Here is a 12686-nt window from a genome sequence, read left to right on the forward strand (position 1 = left end):
AGAAATGAAGTATGATACACACTACAACATGGGTAAACCTTGAAAACATTATGCTAAAGAAGCCAGTCACAATATTATATCATTCCATCTATATGAAATGTCCAGAACAGTCAAATCTATGAAGACAGAAAGGAGATTATTGGTTGTCTAGGAGGTGGGGGGTGGGAATGAGGGATAAAGGGGAGTGACTGCCACTGTCCATGGGTTTTTGGGAGGAAGTGAGGGTGATGAAAACGTTCTAAACTTGTAGTGACAGCTGCCCAACTCCGTGAATATACTAAAAACCACTGTATACTTTAAATAGGTGAATGTGAATAGGTGAATTACATACCAATAAAGCTGTTATTAAAAAATTAATCCAAAACTACTCCCTTACACTAGCATGAACAATTAATAATTACATGTGTGAAAAAGTTTACTGTTACTTCCATAATGTCAAACGTTTGCTGGAAATTTCACATATTTTCATGAAAAACAGCATAACATTAAGTAAACATGGATCACATTAGTCCCAATTCTCCTTATAAAATAGATGAGAAAATAATATACATACTCCCTTTAAAGGAACTTTAAAAGCAATAAATCGTGTTCCAGGTAGAGGATGTCCAATTGGCGTCACAGTCCTCCACCTGAAATGAAAATAAACAACTACAATTATAATAAAAATATTTTAATGACTCAAGATGGTAAATAAAGAAACTATTTTTTTTAATAAATAGAGCCTCATTTGTTGGTTAGTTGCTTTTTGAGTGCTATCATGCATGAATTTTAATTTACTGCTTCCTCCCTCAAAAAACACAAAAACAATGGAAGATTTTACATATGTACGACACTTCTACAGTAAATAAGGTAGCATTCATTCCTGATATAAACTTCCAATACCCAAAACAATATTGTCTTTATTTTTCTTGGGCAACAGTAAGAGAAGGAAAATAGTGTCACAGATTATATATTAAATAAAAAGTGGTAACAGGTATTTAATGTGGGAATAATAAAAGTAAAGTATGAAAACCTACAGTGTTTTAGTAAGTAGGAAACAAATCATTTTCACGACATGATTATTTTGGAGATGTCTTGTTTTAATTTCTGATTAATCTTGAATTAAGAACTATAGTTCATTAACTTTAAACATCTTGATTTATCTATGATGACTTTTTATGAATAACAAAGAGAAATCTGGTATTAAAAATAACTTTGTCATATAATTATTTCCAACTTATTTTTGATAAATTCCAATTATAACATATGAAGATTTCTTAAAATGAGCATTTTAATTCCCTGCTTACTTCTCCAGCTTCATTTCTGTACCATCCTTTCCTTCACCAGGCTCTGGCTTCACACTGTTTCCTTTCCTTAGTGCTTCCAATGCTCCATGCTATTCCTTCAGCCCCCTTCTCCCATTTCACTCCTTCAGTCACCCTCAGCTTGCAGCTCCAGTATCAGTTCTAAGGAACGTGTCTGTCATTCATCACCGAATCCCATTAGACATAACTTTCACTTTCTTTCCTGGCACTTAACAGTTTGTAACTATACACATGATTATGTAATTTTTTTTTTGACAAATCGTGGTTTCTCGCTTGATCATAAACTGTGAGAATGACCATGTCTGTCTTTCCTCACAGTACAATGCCTGCCACACCACACATATGCCATAAATATTAAATAATATTGAGTAAGTTTGGTTTCATAAAATCACTATTTAATGTACTGATTATACATGATTAACAGCTGATTTCTCATTAGGAATAATGAAGGTCAGAGGTAGTAGGATGACATTCAAATGCTGAAAAAAATATATAGCCAACCAAGAATTCTATATCCAGCAAAACTATCCTTCAAAAAAGGAGTGATAGGGGTGCCTGGGTGGCTCAGTCATTAAGTGTCTGCCTTTGGCTCAGGTCATGATCCCAGGGTCCTGGACTGAGCCCTCCATCGGGCTCCGTGCTTCACGAGAAGCCTGCTTCTCCCTCTCCCACTCCCCCTGCTTGTGTTCCCTCTCTCACTGTGTCTCTCTGTCAAATAAATAAATAAAACCTTAAAAAAAAAAAAAGAGTGATAACTATGTTCCAGTAGTCTTTTGCTCTGTAAGAACAGAAATTTGATTTTGATAATTTATCTGAAGTTGAAAAATATAGTTTCTCAAGTTCTTAAATACAATCCAAATGCTACCAAAATCCAATAACAAAGCAATGATGTTGGACTAGGTTTCTTTCTCTTTAAAAATTAGAAAATGAGGGGAGTCTGGGTGGCTTAGTCATTAAATGTCTGCCTTTGGCTCAGGTCATGATCCCAGGCTCCTGGGATCAAGCCCCACATTGGGCTCCCTGCTCCGCAGGAAGCCTGCTTCTTCCTCTCCCACTCCCCCTGCTTGTGTTCCTGCTCTGACTGTCTCTCTCTCTGTCAAATAAATAAAATCTTTAAAAAGAAATTTTTTTTAAATAAAAAAAATAAAAATTAGAAAATGATTTCTAGCATAATAAAAGGCTTCATTTCTAAATAAAAGGCCTCATTTTTACCTTTAAATAACTCATTAACTCTTAGATTTTTGCTTGTGACATTTTTAAAAGATCATTTCTTTGATGGAATTCTTCACTTGTGGAATAAGATGCCCTTGAATACTTAACATTTATCCTTTCCTCGACAGCACATATAATTCCACTATTATGAATGACATTCAATTATGACTATGATAATTCTATAAACATGTTCATCTTTGGTTTTGACATCCAGTTGGAAGCTGTTCTTTTTGTATTAACAATATAAAGGAACCATATGGAAGCAATTTTGGACCATTTGCTAATATTGCCAACATTATTACATATATTACATATATTACTATAATATGCACTTTTTTCAATCCATTTATTTCAGCAACTAATGTTTCCACAATGACATAAATGATGGTATCTAAATAAACTAGTACTTCATTTAAATGATCTATTCAGCTACTTTAAAAAAAAAAAGTAAGTGAATCTATATACATTCCCAGCATTTGCTTCTGGAATGCAATACTTCTGGGGGTCTGGTTTTCAGACAAATAAAATTTTATTAAGCTCCGAGAGAAGACAGAAATCTTTAGAGTATTCTATATAAATAAATTTAAAAAAAACTTGCTTACAGAATTCTTGGACACAGTGTAAGATAAAAGACAATTACCATTGCAAAATTAAACAAATAAATAAAAAGTAGAGACTGTATGGAGAAAACCTATAATGTTCTGACTGCTACCAACAGATCAATAAGTTGTTAAGCTATCAATCATTCCAGCCATATGAATGGATGAAGATACTAATTTAGGATTAATAGAAGCAGGAACAGAAGAATGTTACAGACAATGTCTACTAGAAAAATCTTTCCACCTATTCAAATACTACCCTATCCTTGAGGATTAGTTTAAAACATCATTTCTTTCATGAAGTCATCCTTTATTACAAAACGCCCCCATGACTTAACATCACAAAGAAGAGGACAAACTGACCTCATGTGTCTCCTGATGTAGTATATGAGAAGGCTACAACAATACCAATGTAGTGTTGTTGCCAAAAAAACACAAAAAAACAAAACAAAAAGTTCAACCTGAATATAATTAAAGAAACAATCAGCAAACTCAAAAAGAGGGTCATACATAACCAACTGCCTAAATTAGGGATCAACAAACTTCCTAAAAGTCAGGTAGTAAACATTTTAGGCTTATGGGCCACACAATCTCTGTTGCAACTACACAACTCTGCCCCTGTAGTGCAAAAGCAGCTAGAGGCAAAATGTGCATCATGAGTATAGCTATTTTTCAAAAACACTTTATTTATAGAAACAGTTGGTCAGCCCATGGGCCATATTTTGCCAACCACTGGCCTAGACTGAATAAATGACAATGTCATGAAAGACCAAAAAAAGACTATTGTAGATGGAGACTAAAGAGACAACTAAATATATGCAAGACCTTCTTGGGATAAAAAACAAACTCCATCATAATTATATTGGGAAATCTGGATATGGACTATAAGAATATTGTGTCAATGTTTAATTTCCAAAGTTTGATTATTATGTGTGGTTAAACAGGGAATTATCTTGTTTTTAGGACATACATGCTGAAGTATTCAGGAGTGTACTGTCATGGCCTCTGTAACTAAATCAAATGGCTAAAAAAAAAAGTGGATTAAGTGTATATGTATACATATGAAGATCAAGCAAATGTGGCAAATTAGATTCTAGGCAAAGATTACAAAATATTTACTGTATTATTCCTACTTTTCTGAAGTTCTGAAATTTTTAAAAAACAAAAACAAAAAACAAATGATGGCACAATAAAAAATGTAATTAGTAATACTCTACCCTAAAAAAAAAATCTCCTTTGAGTTCTTTCTTCTCTGAACTGCCATTTCTATTTACTCAATGAACCATAGAGTTCAGCAAGCTATTATTATGTCTTAGTCTCTCTAAATTTTTTCTGGTAAGTCTTATCCTCACAAAGCACTTGGCATGGCAGTATGTACATAGTGTATGTTCAATAAACTCTCTGTTAATAAAAGATTAGGATGGGGCCATAAAAACAAACGAACAAGTATTTCCCTGAGCCATAAACCCCACTAAAAAATGACAAGTAGCAATATCTTACTTAACTGAAATAATATCTGTACCACACACCAAATAAGTAACAAATAAATACAGTAATCCTAATAGAAATTAGACAGAAAGTTGTAGAAAAGTAAATGAAATTACAGATAACTGTGGTAATTTTACTAATACTGATTAGCCTTTCTGGAACCAGAGTTGAACCATATTCTGGTGATAATTACAAGGTAGTAGTAATAACAATTTACATTCCCAGACTTCAAATTTTTTCAGAAACTTTCATTAATATTATCTCATTTGTTCCTCATATGACTCTGTATGAGATAGATAGAACAGACATTTTTTAAGGTATTTTTTAAGGTATTTATCCTCACTTGATAAATGAAAAAAATGAGGCCAAGAGTTGGAGTTGCCTAGTATCCCAGTATACTAATGGTAAAGTCAAGACTTGAAGCTAGGTCTTGTTGCTTCTCCTCTAAGGCACATTCTATATTTGAGGCAAAAGACGCAGGAGAGCATAAGCAACTTTTAGTTTAGGAACCAAAGGCAAGGGGGGTAGTTTACACTCGAGTTTTTAGCTTTTTAAAGAGAACAGTGTACTCTACAGGCAATGAGTAGGAACTAAAAAAGATGAAGCCTCCACCCCATGGTGGGAATTTAAGCTTTTTAGAGTTTCTTCTTGATTCCTATGCTATTTTCTTAGGACTCTGCGCTTGATTCTATTTTTATTTTTTTAAAGATTTTATTTATTTATTTATTTGAGAAAGAGAGAGAAAGTATGGGCAGGTGGGAGGGACAGAGGGAGAGGGAGAAGCAGACTCCTCATTGAGCAGGGAGCCCGGTGTGGGGCTCAATCCCAAGACCCTGATATCATGACCTAAGCTGAGGGCAGACATTTGGACTGAGCCTCCCAGGTGTCCCTTGATTCTATTTTTTAAAATCCCCCACACCACAATCTTATTACGGACCCCTATGAAAATAAAATTTGGTTATAATTTGCATTCATAAACAATGTGTGTATATATATATACACACACACATACACACATATATATAAAGGATATATATTTTTGAATAAATTTTTACCTACCTTGCTAGATCTCATCACATACTTATGCTTAAATAAGCACATATTTTTTCCCATTCTACAGAAAAGGAAACTAAAGCTAATTACTATATAAAATTATTTATCCAAAGTTATACACCTCACTAGTTGGAGAGAGAAGATAAAACAGAATCCAAAGTACTCCCATTTCAATGGTGTCCAAATTCTAGGCCGTAACATAAAAATAAAAAATTTTCTTAACCATTCTATCCTATAGGAATAGCTATACTTTTATTTATTTGAGAGAGAGTGTGTGTGTGTGTGTAGGATGGAGCAGGGAGGGAAAGAGGGAGAGGGAGAGGGAATCTTAAGCAGACTCCCCACTGAGCATGGAGCCCAAGGTGGGGCTCGATCTTAGGACCCTGGGATCATGACCTGAGCTGAAATCAAGAGTCGGACACTTAACTTACTGGGTCACCCAAGTGCTCCCCAAGTAGCTATACTTTTAAAAGAGGATAAGAGGGCAACTGGGTGGCTCAGTCAGTTAAGGGTCTGCCTTCAGCTCAGGTCATGATCTCAGGGTCCTGGGATCAAGCCCCGCATCGGGCTCCCTGCTCAGCGGGGAGTCTGCTCCTCCCTCTCCCTCTGCCCCTCCCCAGGTTTGTGGTCTGCTCTCTCTCGCTCACTCTCTCTCAAATAAATAAATAAAATCTTTAAAAATAAATAAAAGAGGATAAGAACTACTAAGATCTTTTTCCTCAAATATCCTACCCAAATCGCTAGTAATTTAGTGCATAAAGAAATCAATTTTCCATCTCAACAGACATTGGGTCACTGGTAGGAAGGGATGTTTTCAAAGAAGGCAGAAAACCAGTCTTAACATCAAAACTTTACCTGCCAAGTTTTGAATCCCTCTTGAAACCGTACATTTTTAGTCTGTACCACCTCCTTGGTTAAAATGTTCCATAAGTTTTCTACTCAGTGGATAAAGGAGTAGGTGGACAAAGAGAAGGTTAGTCATAGAACAGAAATAGCAGCTGCAATGACACAGATGATGTATTAGAGAGGGATGGATGGGGAAATTCAGTGATTAGAGCACTAGAAAGTGGCTTGAGATCAAAAGAAAAGTCACTTAGGTCCCCTTCCTTTCCTTAAACTCTCAAGTGCCATTGTTAACCTTAGCTGTTGAAACAAATTTACATCTAGCTCTTCCTTTCTGTTCCTACCACTGTGCTCTCTACTTATCACTTCATCACTGAGTAACTGCAACAGTCTCCCATAGTGTGTCTCCTTTGCCTTTCAGATTCTCCCCCATTTATCCCTTCCTACATGTCACTGTTATAGAATCTTTCTGTAAATACTATCATTACAGGATAAATTTCAAATCTGTTTTTTAGACTCTTTCAAGGCCATATATCATACAGCCTTATCCTATATATTGAATCTTACCTTTCACCACAGAGCCCACCTGGAAATTGTGTCTCAGTCCAGCAGATCTCCTTAGAATCCCACAAATACAGAAGTTCATTTCTCTTTCTGGGTTTTTGCCTTTCCTTAGGCTCTTTGGCCATCTAAATCATGGTTTCTCAACTGAGCACTAATGACATTTGGGGCTGAATAATTCTTGTTGTGGGGAGCTGTCTTGTGCATTACAGGATGTTTAGCAGTATGTCTGGCCTTATCCACTAAATGCCAGTAGCACCCCCTACCCCAAGTTGTGATAGCCAAATATAACTCCAAATAACCAAACATTTCTTGAAGGACAAAATCACCCCTGGCTGAGAACCAATGATCAAAATCCGAGTCTTGCTTCAAGCCCTAACTCAACCCTGTAAGAAACCTCCAATCAATACAGCCCATAGTCACCTCTCCCTTTTCTAAACCTATATGAAATGCTTTGTTTGCAAGGGACTAATTTTTTTAATGTTTCTTGATGACAGGTTCCATCAAAACTAGATTTCACGTATATTATGTCTTTACAACTGAAATCATTAGGCCTGAAAATAGGTCATTACTAATAAATCCAAGTGTAGAACATGCCCAAATATCCTCAGAATACAACTATGTGAAAAGTATTCTTTTAAAGCTCCCGAGAAAGTTGAAAATTAACTCATCAGCTATTGCAGTAATTCAGGTAAAAAGTGAATAATCAGACAGAGGCATCAGATCTTAACTCCATTTAAAAAAATTTATTCTAAGCCATTTCAAACATAGGATTTCATTTTATTTCCCATCCCACTCTACAATCCAATTATCAAAACTTTTGTTTAATGCTGCAGTAATTTGTATCTTACGATGAACTGAAGTGCCAGACATTTAACTTAATGTAGATACACTTATTTCACAAAGAATTTTAAAGAATTGTACTTAAAGTACAAATAAAACATAAGTAGAAAATCAAGAACATGTAAACATCAAAACATACAGATCATAAAAGCCAGATTCAATGTTAACTAAATTTCACATTCACCTCTCAGCTTCTAAGAAACAAAAGCAAAAGAAGTGAAATAATTTATACATTACATATTGATAAAATATCAAAAAGAGACAACAGCAAAAAGGAAACAATGTCTATTACTGAGTCCTAAAATAAATCATTCACATGACTGGACATGACATTTAACATGACTGGGCATGACTCAGTGAAAATAATTCTTCAAGGAATTAAGGCACTATAGTCCAAGCACCTAAATTCCAAGTGGTTCAGCTTGATCCACTGGAAGAAATGGATGGACTACAGACCCTTGAAATGATCTTCTCTTGGTCAACTTCTTTTAGTCAAGCTTTTGAGAAGAAGTAAAGAAAGGACAATTCTGGATTCTACTGTCTCATAAGAATCTGGAGTGCTGGTGTTTTATATTTCTTGTTGGTAACAGATCTATATAAGCTAGAGGCTTTACGTGTACACCACAGATATAAAGACCCAAACCCATTAGCATTAAGCACATGGTGGTAATTAATCACTATTTTTTCTTAAATACAGACAGACAATAAAATTGGTACCTTACTGAGCAAGTAAAGGAGGTAGAACTCTTGCCTAGATAGAGGAAAAACCCACCTAAATGTAAATGCTTAAATAAGTACTTGATTGGGGTCTTTCCCTTTAAAGAGTGGATCTCTACCACAGGTATACATAAAAATTTCAAAAATTCTTTATAGAAATATTAGATGTCTTGGTCCCAATCTACGCATGCTAAATCAGAATTTCCAAAGGTTGGGCCTACTAGAATTAAAAGTAGTTAAAAGTAGTTTTGGCCTGGAAAAATTTCAGTTACCAGTCATAGTATTTATTTATTCCCCCTTTCCAGTTAGTCAACCTAACATTCACTTTTCCATAGTAATCAGCAGCCTCTGTTCACACCTTCTGTAGAGTGCCATTATATCTTTAAGTTAGGGGAGATAACTACCTGTTAGGGCACTTCCAATCTCATGGAGAAATGTCAGCAATTGGCTGGGCCTCCTTCTCTTCTGAAACCTTAACATGTTCTCACCTTCAACCACTAAATGTAAAAGAACCCTTTTGAAAATCATCACCCTCTCCTTCTGTCTCTCTCATAGACACACGCAACAATCTCACTGAAAAATTCTGAACTTCAAGAGTACTTTTTAGGAGAGAAGTCTTGCTAGGAAATGAGCAACAGCAAATTTGAACTTCAATTAGTTTTTGTTCTGATTACTATGTAAATTGGTGTCAGTTTGCTTTTATTTTTTAAGTAACAAAGATGAAAATCATAAAAGATGTATTGAAAGCTTGTGATTGGCAGTTTACTAAAACAGTTCCTTTCTCATCTTAGAAAGAATATTTTTCTTCTCCCCTCTCTCTCTCTCTCACACACACACACACACACACTCTTTGTGTGCTTGTTTTATAGAGGAAGAGTATGGGCGGGGGGGAAGTAGAGACTAGTTTCTTAGGTTAGTAGGGTGAAACTGCAATTAAAATAGATTTCTTGGATTCCCTTACAGAGACGGACTGAGAAATTCTGTGATGGCGGCCAGGAATCTACATTTTATTTTATTTTAAGATTTTATTTATTTATTTGACAGAGAGAGATGGCAAGAGAAGGAACACAAGCAGGGGGAGAGGGAGAGGGAGAAGGAGGCTTCCTGCCGAGCAGGGAGCCCGATGCGGGGCTCGATCTCAGGACCCTGGGATCATGACCTGAGCCAAAGGCAGACGCTTAACGACTGAGCCACCCAGGTGCCCCAGGAGTCTACATTTTAAATAAGCATTCCTGGGCGCCTGGGTGGCTCAGTTGGTTAAGCGACTGCCTTCGGCTCAGGTCATGATCCTGGAGTCCCAGGATCGAGTCCCACATCAGGCTCCCTGCTTGGTAGGGAGTCTGCTTCTCCCTCTGACCCTCTCATGCTCTATCTCATTCTCTCTCTCAAATAAATAAATAAAATCTTTAAAATAAATAAATAAATAAATAAATAAATAAATAAGCATTCCTGGTAATTCTGATGCTGGTAGTCCAAGTACAACCCTGAAATAACAAGATCCATAGACAAGTAGCACATGGCCAGGTAGAACAGTCCATTCTAGGCAGAGGGAAGAGCAAAAACAAGATATGAAGGCATCCATGCATATGCTATGCCTGAGGAACAGGTGCTTCGGTCCTTACTGGTCCTCAGTTTCTATATCTGATAAATGAAGAGCTGGACCACATTGTCTCTGGGGGTCCTTCCCAAAGTTAATATTTGATCATCACCCAAACTATCCAGGAATCATGGTTCACTGTTACCTGAAGATACTGTGCTCATTGCTATTCATTTATTCATTCAACAAGTTTATTAAGTACTAATGAATGGAGAAATTCAGTGTTAGCCCTCAAACAATGTTTAAGTCTGGTGGAGAGAGAGACAATTACCATAAAGTGCCATGAAAGAGTGAATTAGGGATGGCATCACAAAGAAAGCTTGAGTAGAAACTTTATGGAGGAAAAGGGGTGGCATTCCAGGAAGGAATGGCACATGAAAAGGCATGCAGGCATGATGCCACATGCTAGGCCTACGATACAGTGAGCAGTTCGGTATGGTTTTAGTATAATATGCATGCTGGAGAGTAATTAAAAAAAAATGAAGCTTATGGGGTGCCTGGGTGGCTCAGTCGTTAAGCGTCTGCCTTCGGCTCAGGTCATGATCCCGGGGTCCTGGGATCGAGCCCCACATCAGGCTCCCTGCTCAGCGGGAAGCCTGCTTTTCCCTCTCCCACCCCCCCGCTTGTGTTCCTGCTCTCGTTCTCTCTGTCAAATAAATAAAATCTTAAAAAAAAAAAAAAAATGAAGCTTAGAAAGAAAGAAGACAGTTCATATATGCCATGTAAAGAGCTCAGATTTTACCAGATGGAGGAAATGAAAATAGGGAATCAGGCCTGCATTTTAGGAAGACCGTTTGGTGAGAGTATAAAGAATGAACCAGAGATATCACCCTACACCTATCAGAATGGCTAGAATCAATAAGACAAGAAAGAGTGAGTGTTGGTGAGAATGTGGAGAAAAGGGAGCCCTTGGTGGAAATGAAAATTGGTACAGCCACTATACAAAACAATATGGAAAAAAAAATTAAAAATAGAAACACCATATGTTCCAGTAATTCTACTACCAGGTATTTACCCAAAGAAAACAAAAACATTAATTCAAAAAGATATATGAACCCCTATGTTTATTGCAACATTAATACAATAGCCAAGATATGGACCAAGTGTCCATCAATAGACGAATGGATAAAAAAAAGATGTGGTATAAAAATGTACAGACTTGTCCAATCACTACGTTGTATACTCGAAATTAATGTAACATTGTGTGTCAACCATACTTCATTACTTAAAAGATGTAATATATATATGTATTTTGTATATATACAATGGATATTACTCAGCCATTAAAAAGGATGAGATCTTGTCATTTTCAATAACATGGATAAACCTGGAGGATATTATACTAAGTGAAATAAGTCAGAGAAACCCGAATACCATAGATGGTATATGTGGAATCTAAAAAACAAAACAAATGAATAAACAAACAAAAAGCAGAAACAGACCCATAAATACAGAGAACAAAGTGATGGTTGCCAGAGGAGAGGGGCGTGAGTGGATGGGCAAAATGGGTAAAGAGGAGTGGGAGATACAAGTTTCTAGTTATGGAATGAATAACATGGGGATAAAAGGTACAGCACAGGCAAAAGTCAATAATACTATAATAGTGTTGTACGGTGACAGATGGTAGCTATACTTGTGGTAAGCATGGCATAATGTATAGACTTGTTGAATCACTATGTTTTATAACTGAAACTAATGTAATATTGTGTCAACTATACTTCAATTTAAAAATTTTTAATTAGTGGCACCTGGGTGGCTCAGTCGTTAAGCATCTGCCTTTGGCTCAGGTCATGATCCCAGGGTTCTGGGATCGAGCCCCACATCGGGCTCCCTGCTCTGCGGGAAGCCTGCTTCTCCCTCTCCCACTCCCCCTGCTTGTGTTCCCTCTCTCGCTGTGTCTCCCTCTGTCAAATAAATAAATAAAATCTTTAAAATTTTTTTTAATTAATTAATTTAATTTTTAAAATGAACCAGAAAAGGACAACTTGGAGACAAACACATCAATTAAGAAGCTACTATGAAGAGATGATGGCTGCTAAAGCAGAACAATAAGGAGAAAAGTAGGCTCCAAAGAGCAGCTATTTAGGAGATAGAATCAAATGACCTGCAACTGTGTGTGGGATGTTAAAAAAAAAAAAAAAAATGGAATTTCAGAATTGTTCTTAGTTTTAACTTGGGTGACTGAATACTGGCTTCATTCAAAAAACAGGAAATAAAGAGAATAAGTTTTGTGAGGCAAGGTTGGTTTTAAACTCTGCACATTCAGAGTTTTAGAAATTGGGGTAAGGGTATCCATAGTCAGTCTGGAGCTCAGGTAAGGAGTGTGGGCTAAGTATAGATTTGGAATTTATTATCCTACAGATGGTAGTTGAGGCTATGAGACTACTCAAGAGAACAAGATAAAGGACAAAACCCTAGAAAGCAACAGTCAATGTTTGTTTTTTTGTTTTATTTTTTGCTTTTCTTAAG

At 36.3% G+C, this 12686-nt stretch overlaps 1 protein-coding gene across 4 annotated transcripts in view; it reads right to left on the reverse strand.

Annotated features, from left to right (window-relative positions):
- Positions 1 to 12686, reverse strand: part of LOC116649458 (RNA/RNP complex-1-interacting phosphatase-like) — a 154062-nt gene that overhangs the window by 135418 nt on the left and 5958 nt on the right. For all 4 annotated transcript variants that reach the window (XR_004302683.1, XM_032432244.1, XM_032432243.1 and 1 more), the window contains exon 2: positions 554 to 629. Coding sequence is in view for 3 of the 4 variants with exons in the window: in XM_032432244.1 (XP_032288135.1) it covers positions 554 to 629 (76 nt within the window). In the remaining variant the exon portion in view is untranslated. The remainder of the gene's footprint in view (positions 1 to 553; positions 630 to 12686) is intronic.

This window comes from Phoca vitulina, unplaced genomic scaffold (genome assembly GCF_004348235.1).
Source record: "Phoca vitulina isolate PV1807 unplaced genomic scaffold, GSC_HSeal_1.0 scaffold48, whole genome shotgun sequence".
In the NCBI taxonomy this organism is placed as follows: domain Eukaryota; kingdom Metazoa; phylum Chordata; class Mammalia; order Carnivora; family Phocidae; genus Phoca; species Phoca vitulina.